At 42.7% G+C, this 15,500-nt stretch overlaps 1 protein-coding gene across 13 annotated transcripts in view; it reads right to left on the bottom strand.

Annotated features, from left to right (window-relative positions):
• Window positions 1–15,500, bottom strand: part of EIF5B (eukaryotic translation initiation factor 5B) — a 40,095-nt gene that overhangs the window by 22,417 nt on the left and 2,178 nt on the right. For 10 of the 13 annotated variants that reach the window (XM_066313632.1, XM_066313643.1, XM_066313637.1 and 7 more), the window contains exons 1-3: window positions 13,443–13,575; window positions 322–447; window positions 144–231 (exon numbers count right to left, since the gene is read on the bottom strand). In XM_066313632.1, the coding sequence (XP_066169729.1) occupies window positions 144–231; window positions 322–447; window positions 13,443–13,477 (249 nt within the window). In that variant the 5' untranslated portion in view covers window positions 13,478–13,575. Of the gene's footprint in view, window positions 1–143; window positions 232–321; window positions 448–13,188; window positions 13,212–13,442; window positions 13,576–15,187; window positions 15,499–15,500 lie in introns of those variants that run through there. The other 3 variants (XM_066313641.1, XM_066313640.1, XM_066313642.1) reach the window with 3 other exon arrangements.

Below are 15,500 nucleotides of genomic sequence, written 5' to 3'. Positions count from 1 at the left end.
AAATATTAATAAAAGAACATGCTAGCTGCACATTTCACATAGGATCTCCAACTACACTGCAACACTAGAAGTTCTCTGGGACAGAAGTGTCTCATATTTTAACTATTTCCTATTAACAAGCCCACTTCCCTCTCAGTGTTCACCTTTCCTGTAGAAGGTTGTTCCCTGTCAACCTTCCCTCCTTGCGCCTCTATTGACAGTTCCTCCAGCTCCTTCAGGATATCATCTTCACTAAAATAAGAAAGAAGTTAGGGCACTTAAGTAACTGAGATTTTGGATAATGGAATAAGATCAGGCAGGTGGAAAAAACCCCAAACTTACTCAAAATCTTGTTTCTTCTTCTCTTTTTTCTTTTTGCCTTTGGATTTCTGAGGCTCTTGATCCTTTGCAGCTCCTGCACCTTCTATTTCAGCAGCAAGGGCATCGATATCAATATCATCTTTTGCACTAAAATGAAGAAGGAAAGCAGGGTTATCAGTAGCTCAAACTAGTTCAGTTTACATAAGTAAAAGCCATCTGAATAAAAAAGTAAGTTTCAAAATGCAAAATCAACCACAAAACATGTGCAGTGCATGAAAAAACGTCCCATGTTTAACAAACAATTATGCACTGTTACCTTATTCCACTCAGTAGGAAGGGAAGGAAAAAACCTTCAACATGTGAAGGGAGGTGTAACAATGAAACACATTCAGTTCTTGCAATCCCAAAGTTAAAAGTTTAGCTGTGTGATTTGATGTAACTTCTTGGAGGAATGTAACCAGACTGTTTCACTTTGGTCCTCCAAAAGATAAATTGTTTGGCCCTTCAAATCACAGCTGTCACTGACAGAAAAGCAGCCACCACAATCGAAGTGTAAAAACAAAGCACAAATTCACAACCAAGGGATCCTACTAAGAGATTTATCTGCTCCTTCAAACACCCTTCAGCAAACAAAAAACCTTCCATATTTTTATTTAACAAATAAGTGAAAGTTCTTTACAGCTTCCAACTCACAATAACAGCTGCCTATGCTTTGCCATCAGACTACAAATATTATCTTTCAAGAAAGAAGTCACATAGACAGAGTTCAGCCCCAAGCCAAACTTTAAAGCAGATAATAAAAACTACCAATGTAGTTGGCAAGTAATAATTTGTACCACCTGCCTCAGTATTGCCTCTCTGAGGCCTAAAGAAAGTCAAAAGAACTTTTTGTCCAGACATTTTCCCACCTAATCACACTCATAATTGTAAGAAAGGAGACTTAGTTATTCCATGCTTCACACAGTTTTGGTATTCAGATCAAAACTGGTCTGATGCTACTTTTATCACAACCTGCAGTTTCAAAACCCGTTAATCAACAAGCTATTAATATTTTATTTAACTGCCTCTTAGATAACTGGGCAGAAAACTGTTGTTTTACAATTTCACTGTGTCATTTATTAGCACACACTCAGAATAAATCAGCCAAAGACTGACTCACCAAATACCCAAAACTATATCCAGAAAAGAACAGAAAAAAAAAATCTTCCAGATTCAGGACTTTCAAGGTATCAGCAAATTCTAAACTACCAGAGCTTTGGTCATGCCAATTTATAAATCCAGAAGCTGACTCTTAATAAAGAAAAGCAAGTATTTAATTATTCAGCTACAGATTGTAATATTCAGTAAGTCTAAGTTGCAGTTCTCTACAAAAAGAAAAGGCCTGGATTCTTTGGCAAGTGAATGTTGACACTAGCAAACATTTTATCTGATATATTGGGAATATGCAAGTCACCAAAAACTGTCTACATGTGACAACAGCACAACTAAAGAACAAAGCATTTCTTTATAGGCCAAGATTGGTTATGATCTTGTATTTTCTGCTGGGTAGACTGAACAAACCAAATAAAAAGCAGCACAACAAAGTACCTCACAGTACAGCAGCTGCATTGCCAGACATATTTTTAGTCAACAGAAGAAAAAACACACCTAAAATACACCTAGTAACACTCCCTCATGTGCTGACTTGATTTGTAATACACTTGTCAAAAGAAATGTATCGCTTAAATAGATAATGCAAGATCTCTAAAGTAATCCTCATCTCCCTCAAGAGAAAACACACATTTTGGCCAAGCTCACCCTAAGATGATTTGATGTTTCAGCAATTAAAGTGTTGTTTTTATAAGCAGTTTAACTGGCTGTATATCAGGAGTAACAGCTGAAATAAAAATCCCACTCACTTCTATACCTAGAATTAAAGGCCTAATTTCAGGCTAACTACATTACACCCAGGCCTACACACAGGCCCTTAAACTTGGTTTTGCATGAATTGATGAATATGAAGTTTATTAAGCCCACTTCCTTACTTTCTTTTCCTCTAGGAGTTAATGGAGGAGACTGAGTCATATCCAAGCCTGAAGTAGTTTGAAAGCACCCAAATCCATGCTCTACTACTGCATCTTCCAAGGCTGTACTGTTCCCCTTACTACAGGACCGTAGCCATGTGCTTGTGCAGATTAATTAAAGCACCAGCCCTTTAAACAGCTCATATTTTACACAGGTATTACCAAGGCTGACTTGCCACAATGCAGTTTAGCAGAAAGTTAGGTCCAAACATCAAACACATGGATTTTTTGCTACAAGCAAAGAAGATGTCTGTGCTACCTCATGTTTTCCAGGGCACAGGCTTTAAGAAGATAACATTTTATTTGCGCTTAAATCAACTCACCTTGACTGAACTTTGAAGATGACAAAAAGAAGGGGGAAAAAAAAAATCAAACACTGGAAAAACGATTTGACACACATTAAGCTTTAACACCCACCAGCAAGAACAGTTTAGGAATAATAATAATAATAAACATTGTCCAGCTGTCACAATAGAGGCATCAATATAAAAGCCTTTCCAAACTTGGCTTTCACTGTTCCGTTTCTGAAAAAATGGTCTGTGGTTTCTGACAAGGAAAAAAACAACCCACAAAAAACCCCACCTAACAAACAAACAAAAACCCCCAAAACAACCACCCAAACAAACAAACCCCCTCCCAAAACTAACACAAACCTCAACCAAGAAAACCCCCAAACAATTTACTAAGAAGCAACAGAGCAAGCTTCAAATATTTGAGCCTCAATGAAGTAAGAAGTAAAATCAAGACTGCATGGAATTATATATGCAGCTATAATTCCTAAGAACTGACAAGCAAGAATATCACTGGAAAGCCAAGGAATTCAAACACTGGCTTCCATTACTACAAGTTTATTCCCACACTGATCTTGAATTTCCTTACCTTTTAAAACTCTGATAATATTCCACTAGGACTTCATAAGGAAATATGAAAATTAAGAAGGTGCTCCCCCCACTCCTGGGAGATTCTTATTCATTTTTATAAGGAACCCACTACACTTTGATACATGACATGTATCACATTTCCTACCGGCATTGTTAGATACACCACGGCACTTCTTGTAAAGGTTTTTAAGCAGTCCCCCAACACACATTTCAGAAACCCAAACATCCTTTCAGGAACCTCCTTCTCCAGTATCTCCAAAAGGTCCCATTCAGCCTTTACCAGGGTCTGATCCTAAGAGGGCCTGATAGAGGAACCTGAAAGGACCAGAATGCTCATGTGGTTTTCAATTTTGACCTCAAACTGCTTCTGCATAAAGACTTTATAAACAGATTTCACAGCCTCACTACCTTAGACCGTTCAAGCTCATAATGCTTTGCGTTTAAAAATACCCCTCACATTTCCCCAGCACAAGAGGCTCAAGGAGATGTGGAAAACAAAGTGTTACCGCACTGCAGAGAAGGAGTTACTTCCCTGATTTTTCTTTGTCTTTGTTTCGCAGGTGAAGCCTAAGCCACCTCTGTTATTCACATACTTTGATTCCAGCCTCTAGTTTTGCTGCCAGATATAAAAAGAGTTTTGGTATTGCTGAAGCAGTGTGTCAATGCATTAAGTTACAGCAGGGATTAGGTGTGTGCACTTCACTCAAACCTAAACAAGCAGTTTTCCAAAAAATGGCTGCAGACATTTTTCCACAGAGGTCTACGCCTAAGACAGAGCGAAACTCTGCCATGGGAAAAGACAAATCCCATTAACGAAAGGAGAATGCAGTAATCAATTACATAGACACAGAGATCACTACTCTTCATATATGAAACAAAATGCTTTTTCTTTAGAATTACATGACTAATCAAAAAGAAAAAGTGCTTGACATTTTCCCTACACAATTTGACTGCTTTCTGCCATCTAAGCAGGATTACAGTAATGCAAACATTTAAAATAGCACATAGAAACATTTACATACTTTATATTGAAAAAATATTTACCTTAATGCCCTAGAAACTACCTTAAGAACTCAACTGTTTCCCAGAAGGATTTCAGTACAAGTTGTCTGCACAGACTAATGAAAACCTGTATTACAAGGGAGAAGCCACTGAAGGATAGATCCCTGAACAGTCACTGGGTCACAAGTTAAATGCTGAGCTAACACAACATCCTGTACCAAGCCAGAATCAAACATACCCAGACCATCCCAAGGAAGTGTCTGGAGATTGTTAAGACAGACATGGGCAACAGAAGAAGTTCAGTAAAATCTCACAAACAAAGCATCAAATCAGGCAAGTTAACAGAAACTGATACCCAAAACACAACCTAAGTTGCTCATGTTACATGTTAAACAAAAATGTCCAACAACAAATAAAGCTACAATTCCAAATCCTGCCTATAAGAGGAAATAAGAAATTTCTTTCAGTGTGAAGATTAAAAGAGCTGGGAAATAAAAGAGCTGTCACCTACCACTGCTCAGTCAGATGTACAAAGACATCCAGTAGCTCTGCTATTTATAAGATCCCACACAGTTGCAAGCTATTGAGTCAGAAAAGGGAAAAAATCTTGTGACTGATAGATGCACAGTCTGTAGAAAAAAAAAAAAAAAAAAAAGAACCAACAAAAAACCTCTGCTGTGTTTCTCCTGCTGCTACAGCAAGGAAACAGTTTTGAAGACTAGAAACAGTTTAAAAACAAACCAACCAACCCCTCAGCTAATACATCACATCTGCCAAAAAATACTAAAACCACCTTAAGGTGTTTGGCTTATTTTATTTGAGGGGGTGTTTGTTGTTTTTAAACATGAGAAACAAGCACAGTTTTGATTCAAGTTCTTTTTCTGATGCAATGGCCTGCAACAGCCAGAACCTAGAAATTCTCTGTGGAAGCCATGTGGATACCAGAGCTGACCCTAAAACAAACTTACAGATACTGAAATTCACATTAATCCCAGTTTTCACATTCTAGGGTTTACTCTAGTCTTTTACAGGCTTTACATGCTTTCCCATTTTGCTTTAAAAAACCCCTTCACACAGTGGAGTTCACAGTTTCTAACCCTTGTTCACAATTAGCAAGATTTATTTTTAAATTCTGAAGTTTCACCATTCCTTTCAGTCTACAATATTACAGGTGTTCATAAGTGCACCACTCACTGGAACAGAAGTTGTCATGCTCCAAATCAAGATTTAAACTTACAATTCCCAAATAACAAAAAAATATCGATGCTCCCCAATAAAGTACGTCAGAACAGTTACGAGTACACTTTAACCAATTATCACCTCTCTCTTCCATGGAAGGTGAAAAACTTACTTCTAGTACTGACATAGTTAATAATCCATCATTAAACATGATGTATTTTTATAGTGTGAACTTGCCATATTAAGGACAAATATTGTCTGCAACAAAATCTCCGTAACAGACAAATTTAGGCATGGAAATTTGAAAGACTTCCTCAGCATTGCCGAGGAAAACAAAGCCAAATGCAGGAAGACAGTACTACAGCTGTTGAAATAAGAGTTAATAAGATTATCATTTTTTCTTTGCTCAGTGAACTTCTGCAGCTGAAATGCATAATTGCCCTTCCTTGCCAAACAAGCTCCTCCAGCTTTCTGTGCCAGATCTAGTGAAGGAAAGCTGACCAAGAGCATTCCACAGACTCTGCAACAACAGACAAGCTGGTTATAGCAGCAAGACCACCAGCAAACATGCATTTTTCCTCCCTGTTTTCCTCCTATGCTTTTTTAAGACCACACACAACTAGGACTTCCAGTACACTTATTACAGTACCTTCAATACCTATATCCCCAAACACAGAGGTAAAACTTCATTATGAACAGGCACCGTGCAGCTACACATGACAGAGATGGTGACAGAGATGACATCCTGACCAGGCAGCAGGAAGATAAAGGGCAAAGGAAAACTACTAATCCATTCATGAACTGAAAGAGTGCAGCAATAGGATTATACAAAGGAGCTGAGTTGCCCTCATCCATATCAATTTGACTCTATTGAACTTAGGTAAATGAAACTGCAGAAATTAAATGGCAGAACTCAACTTAAAATGAGACTTGCCCTAAACTACTGGAAATCCAACTTCCAGCTTTGCAAACAAAGTCGACAGGGTAACACTGTCCTGCTGAAACCAAAACTAAAGTGTACACACAGACTAAAAACTTACAAGCACTTTTTGATCCATTGCACTGAGCAACACAAACACGATTACTTACGCTTGCCTTCATCTTACAGTTAACATCTAATTCAAATCATGCTACAATCTTTTACCGAGGATTGATTTTCTGCTGTCTCTGTTATGGTGAAGTTGAAACATAAGAAAACACTGTACAATTAAAACCAGACAGAAACAAAGAAACTCAACTTTCATGTGAAAGGGGCAGAAGAGTCAGCAAGTTGACACAGCATGAAAGTTGCATCACTGCTGTGAACTGGCTGCCCACATTCCTGCATAATCAGAACTCATTTCTGCTGAGGCAACCTTGGAGATATTTCATCAGTTACATGACACCAGCTCTTCTAACCACCTTCAAAGGAACATCACTGTAATTAAGTCATTTTCTTTGCTTAAGAAAAAAAAAGGCTTTGACCTTCAAAAAGGCAGAAGAGAAGCTGAACTATCTCTTTCCACATGTTTGGCTTTGCAGCAGTTTTAGACCAAGTAAAACTCATACCTCTAGACAGATCTTTATCACCATTTCCCTAGAGCACCTTATCCATTCTCCATGCATGTGAGCCATAAACCCAGCAATGAGATGCATTTCTAAATACAAGATTATCCAAGACCAGCAAGTTACCAATGCTGAATGACACACTTGTAGTTGATCTTACCTGTAGTATTAAGATTGTTTGAAAGACAGAATGCCAGTCCAAGTTCTTCCAGAGCAACTGGTTTAAAACATAAGCCACTTTGGAAGTAATCACTGAATTGTTCAAGACCTCACATCACCAACTTGTTCCTTAAGTGAGTTATGAAATGAGAAATTCAGGCCTTTGCTGGCTCAGCAAGGCTATTCAAAACATGGAAACAAAGCCCTGGCCTTTTTCTTTTTGGCCTAGCAAAGTACATCAACACCACAAGCTTTTTTTGGTTTTGTTTTTTCCTCCACTGAAAACATTTAACTTACATATGATTGAGGCAGTGTGAAATTCAGGAAAGAATGAACTGTGCTCCTTTCTCAGCCCAGAAAATGAAAGAGTGGCTACGTGAGCACCACAATGCAACCCACCACTGCTGCTGAGAGAATAAAAATAAAACAACAGCCTCAGAAATAGGGCACCCTCCTCCTGCCCTTTCCTCAAATTGGAGTGTAGGGGAGGGAAGACTTGACTTCCTTGCCCATTCCCAGCCACACTTTCCCCTCTTATCAGCTCAGGCAATCCTGTGGCCACAAGCCCATGCAGAAAACCCTTTTGCACAAAACCCTTTTTGGGCAAACCTGATTTGTGTTTTGGCCCATACGCACTGAATGCACTGCAATGGAAGCAGGTACAGCTGGGGAGAGCAAGAGTAACACCACGGGGTTTGAAATGTCCAGCAGCTCAACTGGACTGAGTTTTACATGGAACTACAGCTCTGTGATTTTTCAGAGATGAAGGGAGTTGGTGAAGCTACCTAATTACATGAAAGAGCAAAGAAGTAAAATCTGACTAAAAGGGTAATTGTTTTTCATTCAGGCTCCCAAGACAATGATTCCATTATTAATATTAAAGAGTCATACCTTCTCTTTCAAGTTTGGCTGGGGAAAAAGAGTGGCATAACTATCAGCTAGGCAAAACCTTCTGAAAAAGAAAGATGGAGAGCTACATCTTTAACCCAAACAAATTCTGGGAAAATAAGAAGACTCCTTTACATAATTCAGACTAAAACAAAACCAAAAACAAACAAACAACCCACCAAAAAAACCCAAATTATAAGAAAACCCCAAACAACAACAACAACAACAAAAAAACACCACCACCCTAAAGGAAAAAAGCATACACCACAACCCCACAACCTAAAATTCCCATTCCCATTTAAACAAAGATACAGCAAAACTTCAAGATAAAAGGCCTCTGTCGTGGCTAGTAGCTGGCTCTCTGGAATAAGGCACCTCTTCAAGGTTCAATTTATATGTTTATATGTTTAGAGGATAAGATGACTAAAAGCGTGGAACATGAAACACTAAGTAAAAAACTCCATTCAGTCCTCCCTGCCCAAGTTGTTTTGGGCTTTGGGGTTGTTTTTTTTTTTGGTTTGTTTAAGAAAAGTGCAAAGACAACAGAAACTACCACCAAGTTCAGTGTTTCACAACTTCCATATCCTACAAATCTCACTGTGTAAAAACAAAATACATCCCCAAACCACCATTTAAAACATTTTCAGAACGACACTTTACATTACCTATAATCCTGCAGATCAAATGATGCCCACCTACATTAGCTATAATTAAAACAAATATTTCATCTTACAGCACTTCTTATTTAAAGAAACATATTTCAGGCTTTCAGAAGTTTTCAGAGAACTGAAACAACAGATTCTACAGTTTCTGATGGCTCACAATGTACTGTTTTCACACTTTCCATAAACAGTAGTTACACAAGAGATTTAGATGCCATCATGAAGAAAAGAATAAAAATTTCCACAAGAAAAGCTGTTTCTTACTATCTCCCCAGTGTAGCACAGTGTTTTTTGGTTTCTGCTGCCCTTACCACAAATATTTTGTGATCCTTATGGATTTTTTACAATGATGCTTTGCTGTAAAATAAAATCCAACAAGTACATACATTTTTCTTATAAATATGAAATGTCTGTGTTAAAAACTATAGATATGGGTGGAACAGAAATATACATTTGCATAGAATAGGACAACAAAGTTCTGTAATGGTGAATTTATTTTGCATTCTTTTACTCCATCTTCCAGTTCAAAATCTTCCACCTTCCAGATGAGATTGGGAAAACAGGGATTTCAAGGGTTTATCAGCTGTTCTCCTTGATGGAGCTGCAGAAGGCTTTGCTTGTGGAAATATTTTTGAGAAGCAGATAACTCGCAATGACACTCAGGTGTACAGAATGTTTCCACACCAACTTCTGGCCTTCACAGAACTTTCCTACAGAACACTGAGAAGATTCTATTTAACACACTAACAGAAAAGGAACCAAACAGACTGACTAGCAGACAATACCAGACAGAAAGCAATACACACATCAGTAAGATCACTGCAAGTCTTATATTAGCAGCAGTGTTCACTCTTGGCTGCAGAATCACAGCCAGCACCTGTAATTTCTAAAACAATAAGCATGAATGATCACAGTGGAATGCCCAAGCAACAGGTCACATTATTAAAGGGCAGAAGAATAAACACAGATAAATACTACCTATTGGAAGCTAAGGAAAACTATTAAGAGAAAAAGAAGGTGACTAAAAGCTGGGAGAAGAGGAAAAGCACATGAAAAGCTGACACCTTCAAAGGGAAAGACCCATATTCTAGACAAGCAATAATCTGTAAGAGTACACAGCACACTCACTGGGAAGTCTACAGCAGCAATTGGAGGCTCAGATTCAAAGCTGAGTTCTGTAGTTTAGAACAGCCTTTCTTCGCGCACATTAAAAACATGTCCTACCTAAATTCCAAGCACAGTAGGATAGAACCTTGACATACCTTCTACTGTTAAAACCATATCAAAGAACCAAAACATAACACTCCTCCCAAAAGGAGCTAGACTATACATCAGAGCACGGGAAATCTTGAAAACTCAGGTATCTTTTCATTGAAATATTTGCTATGAAATTTCATTTGAAAATGAGTGATCACCACAAACACAAAAATTCCAGAGGAAACAACTAAAGCAACTTCCCTATGCTTAGGAGCTATTTTGACCCAAGACACTCTCCACCTTTATAAAGCACCTAACACATCAAAGTGACCATGTATCTGACCATTCTAGATAAATATGTTCTTCACTGTACAGCACTACAGATGTACAGCAATCAAGTAGCAAGAGGACCTAACAGAGTTCCAGAAAAGCATAACAGATGTGTGATATAGTATGAACAGATTTGCAGTGTTCAGGTAACAATCTGTATTCATAACAGGCTACAGTCCTGCATTTTCATTCTTTTCCTGCTCATCACAGCTGTCATCCTACTGAGGGTCTTGTTCTAGAAACAAGGTGTAAGTACCTAGGGACAAAATCCACCCTCAGCCTCATTTCCCAGCACACTTCCCAGACACACATCAGCACCCACTGGTAAGACCACTGCTGTACTCAGCAGAAACAGGGGAGGAGGAAACTCCACTACAGAAGGAAAAGCAAAGGGGATGAGGGGAGAAAAGCAGAGTCAAGATTACTTCTACCTTACATAATTTGTCTTGGTGTGTCGAGTAGAAAATCTTCCTGTCACCACATCAATTCTCAAACAAACATTCACAGCACAAACATAACCACCTGCATCTTCCCACGTGCTTCCTCTGCACTACAAGTTGTGCCCATGAGCTGCCACACGCTTTGGGAGCTGCAGCCAAAAAGGATATAAGGGATTGTACCTGTAACATCACTGTTGGGAAAACAGAGAGGAAAAGAAGGGAATAAATAGCACAGCACTCTATGGCACAGAACTGAAGATGCAGCAAGCAAATCCGACTGGAAGCCTTTGATTACACAGTGCCATTCCTCTCTCACTTTATCAGAAATGAAGGGGAGACAAATGGAGAATTTTGGAACTCCAAATTCAAACCACAGATGCAGACAGGCAGTGCATCCTCTCTCTCAGGATCACAAGGATGTCACTTAGAACCAAGACCACCAAAACACCACTGGCCTTCCAGATCCATCCTCACTTCCATCCCTCAAAGGCCCTGTCCTCTTTTGTCAAACACCTGCCTGTTTGTATTCTTCTTCCACACCATCCCTCTCCCGGCCATACAGCTCCTAGCCCAGTGACAGCTCTGGCACTGCCAGGAGCAACTCCTAGGCTCAGTACTGCATTTGCAGGACCTGGGGAGGACTAAAGCCTGTCAAGGCTTACTCTGCCTGAACTTCTGACCTACCTGCAACTGCTCCTTGACTTATCTGTGACAGCAACTTCTCTAATTAACCAGGTGCCTATGCCTAATTGGTTCTACTTTTATTTACCTGAACATGCTGCAACCATAGTTTGTTTCACGTAGAATTAGTGACAGTCACTGCACAGAATGCCATATTCACTAGTCCTCAACAACAATACAGTGTAGAGAAATCCAGGTAGGGGGACAGTGTGGCCTTGAGAAGGGAAGAGACAGGACACCGCACGGCACAGGCATGTGGGATAAACAGAGATGGCTTCTACAGATTCTGCACAAGACATCCCACAGCTTGAGAGACGCTGGCTGAAGAAACACAGAGCTGAGCAAAATTGGTCTTAGGGGTAACAAACAAGAAAAAAACAGTGTTCAATACACAGTGCCTTTCTCTTATTTGGATGTACTGTGGCGCTAACCAGTGGAGGTAGCTAACCACAGAGCTTCATGGAATAATCACTGAAGAGCAAAGTCACATTAACAAGCAAATAAAACTCTCAAGTGGATCCCAGAGTGAGGAAGATGAAACCACAACCATGAGCAATCCCCTGCACCCAGTGAAGGGCACCTGATGCTCACAGCTCTCTGCAGCAGCTCACCACCACAGCATGAAACAACTGACCTTAGGACCTGGCAACAGGAAGCACAACTACTCTAACTGCATTATTGTTCTTTCTTTTTTGCAACATTAAGATCTGATGTAATAATAATTAGGGTATCAAGATTTCAACTATTCTAACAAGAAAATCTTGACCTTTCCTTTAAGGTATGCTTCCATTTTCAGACAAACAACATTTTGTGTGTAGCACACCAGAGAGGCCCGTGCTCAGTGACTGACACAGAGAAATGTGTGCAGAGATACACAGAGAGAATGAAGCATCCAGCAGGCACCAAGACTCTCAAAGTGTTCCCTGTACACCACCCACTACCCCTGAAACAGCCCCAAGAAGCAGAGTTTCAGGACCCAAAGGCTTCTCCACACATGTGGCATCTACCAGCCTGTGTATAATGACAGGCACAAGCTCTTCTTTCCTCAGCACAAACACCCAACCCTTCTCTCTTTTCTCTCAAGTCACATTCAACTCACCTCCTCACCAGAGCTGCTCCAAAGATATTCCTGTGAAATACAGCCCGTGAAACAAGTTGATAATTATACTAAAAAGCAACATACAAAGCATGGCAAAAGGCATCAGGAAAAATAGCCAGATGAGGAAAATACCTCACGAAGAAAATACTCATTACCCAGAAAGGACCGGCAAAACTGAAACAGCTCATACCTAACCTGATACAGAGTACCAGCCTTAAGTAAGCATCAATACATGCCTTAAGTAATAAGAAGTTCTTAGAGATGAAGTATTTTGTGACACAGCTGTCATGGGGAGAACTTCCAGAGGAGAAACACTTAATGGCTCAAGGAAAAAACGTTGTAGTTTCTAGTTCATACACATTTCAAGACATCAGTTTTCATCTAACTACCTGCCACGGTTAAAAACTGAAAACGCTCTTTAAACGGATTGTTTCTTTCTATTATTACTTTATAGTGACAAGTAAAAATACATTCTTTCCTGCAAGTGTAAATATACACAATGTCATTCGGTCAGCATTCCATATGGTTAATGCAACTGCCTTTATAGGAAACTCTATCCCACAAAAAAGTTCACAGATGGGGCATTGTCCACGATGATATTAATATAAAGACAGAGGCGACTCTTTTATCCTCCAACCACTAAAATATCTACCATCTGCATTTATTAAGCAAGCACACGAAACATGTAGATATCAGTGTCACAGCACGATCTATAAGACTAACGCCTAGCAAGAGATAAAAAAAAATAACTAAGAAACCCACATTTGAATCACTTCAACTGCACTAAGCAGCTATTTTCCAGCTGGAAATCGAGCCGCCTGCCCCTTCACGGACACACGCACGGCCGGGCCGAGCGGGGCCTGGTGCGCCCCGCCTGCGATGAGGCCGCGAGCCCCGGCCGGGCCCGGCGCCTGACTCAGCGCCGTGTGGGCCGTGTCACGCCGCCGCGGGCGGCCGGCGCGGGGGTCCCTGAGGCGGGCCGGGGCGGCGGGAGGGGCTTTCCCCGTATCCCTCACCTCTCCTCGCTCCGGTTCTTCTGCTTCTTGCCCATGGCGGCGACACCGGCGCGCGCGACCCCTCAGCGCTCACCGCGCGCCGCCCCGCGCGCCGCCCCGCGCATATGGCACCGCCGCGCGCCGCGCACGCGCCCGCCCCGCCCCCGGCCCCGGCCCGCCCGCGCCGCTCGAGTCCGAGCGCCCCCTGCTGGCCGGAGGGGAACGGCGCCCGGCGTCGGCTGCTCCAGCCACCCACCGGCTTCGTGAAACCGGCTGTGTTCGCCTCCGTTCAGAACTCGGGCAGCCCCTGGAAAATGTCTCAGTGATGCTCCGAAACTCGTAGCTTCCCTCCTGGTCCTCAGGCAGGCCTGGGAAATTCCTAAATGATGCCCCCAGTCTGTAGTTTCCCTCCAGCCCTCCTGCCTTTCCAGAGGCCCCAGGACTTCCTCGCAGGATTGTGGCCATGAAACCTGACTGATAGTCAAAATAAACTCGTTTAAAAAGGTTTTACTTGGACGGAAATGGGGCAGCTAAGTCAAAGTGGGGGAATGGACATGCTAAGGGAGAAGTTTTAATGGAGCAGGGCGGCAGTACAGCGACCAGGAAGTAATTTTGGTGCGGGGCATGCCCAGGACACCTTCCCCAGCCCTTCACCGGGCTCTGCTGGTCCGTCATCCCCAGCACATCCCCGCCTACCTTGTAGGAGAAATGTAACCAGAACTGTGCTATCTACCCTGAGGTGGCTGGCCTTCTTCCTAACAGGGGGGCCTAGGAGGCAGCACTGGGTTTATGGCAGTGACCTAATGGAGCTCCAGGAATGGGAAACATTTAAAGTACGGTAATTCCTTCCCCTTTGCCAGATTTTCTCAGTACAAAGCTTTCCCTCCCGCTCCCCTCCAAGGAGCCTAGGGAGCACACGGTGCTGCGCTCTCTCACAGTGCTGCCTTGAGAAGGCTGACCTGGAACAGAGGCTGGACAGAGCTAGAGAACAAAGCTAAGACTTCAGGCATCAACAGGAAGGCCCGGGTCCTGCTGCTGCAGGGCAGGAGGAAGAGACCGACGTTCAGAGCCACAGCAGGGAAGCGAGGCAGCAAGCACCATGTATTGGGGCAGAGGGGCTCTCGGGTGCAGCCTCACCTTCTCGTGGCCACCTTCCTCCAGATCAAAGCAAGACAGAACAAAAATAACGCTCACAGGCAGCCCAGACATCCTTTTATGTATTTATTTAGTAGGCCTTAAGAGCTGAACATGTTATGTTGTTTTATCACCCTGCCACCGTAACTCCTTTGGTCGAGAGAGCAAGGCTCGCTGTTCTCTACACCTTTCGGCCTCAGGATCACCACCTCCATATTGATTCACTCCCTAGCACCCTGACTTCTTACTGCCCTCTGCCTTTATACAGCTGCAGCTCCTTATCCGTCTCTCCCGCCCAGGCTCCCAGCCGACTGCAGATAAGAGTTTATCTTCCCTTATCTTCCCACCCCACCTTCCCCGTCAGCGCACTTCGGTATCGAGGAGGCAGATTTCCAAGAAAGAAGAAAGCAGAACACGTGCGTTTGTTTTGTTGTTGTTGTTTGCTTTAAAAAAAAAAACAAAAACAAACAAAAAAAAAAAAAAAAACGCTTTAATATCTCGTTACTTATATTAGTGGATCTTCCACCGCACTTGCGGGAAGGAGCAAAGAGACAGCGAGCCGCAGTTGCTGCAGCACAGCCCGGTTCTCGGCGAGCCCGCCGGAGCTGCACGGCTCCCGCAGCGTGACTTACCTCACGCCATCGCTCCGGGGCCCGGCGCCCGGCCCCCGCCGCTCCCGACCGCCACACCCCCGCCGGGGCCGGCCTCGGCCTCACGCCCAACCCCGGGCAGGCATTCCCCAAAGAGCAGCGGCAGCGGCGGCCGGCGCCGCCACCGTCCCCTCATGAGCCACCAGAGCCGCCTAGGCGACAGGCAAGTGACTCCACGGCAGGGGGCGTGCCCGGCCCCGCCCCTCGCGGCCAAGCCCCGCCCCTCACAGGCGCGGCGGGAGAGGGACCGCAGCGCCCCAGCAGGCGGGTGCTGGCGGAGGCGGCGGCGCGGAGG

This window comes from Sylvia atricapilla, chromosome 2 (assembly GCF_009819655.1).
Source record: "Sylvia atricapilla isolate bSylAtr1 chromosome 2, bSylAtr1.pri, whole genome shotgun sequence".
NCBI lineage: Eukaryota > Metazoa > Chordata > Aves > Passeriformes > Sylviidae > Sylvia > Sylvia atricapilla.
The sequence above is the reverse complement of the archived record's forward strand: the minus strand, read 5'-3'. Positions and strand labels throughout refer to the sequence as shown.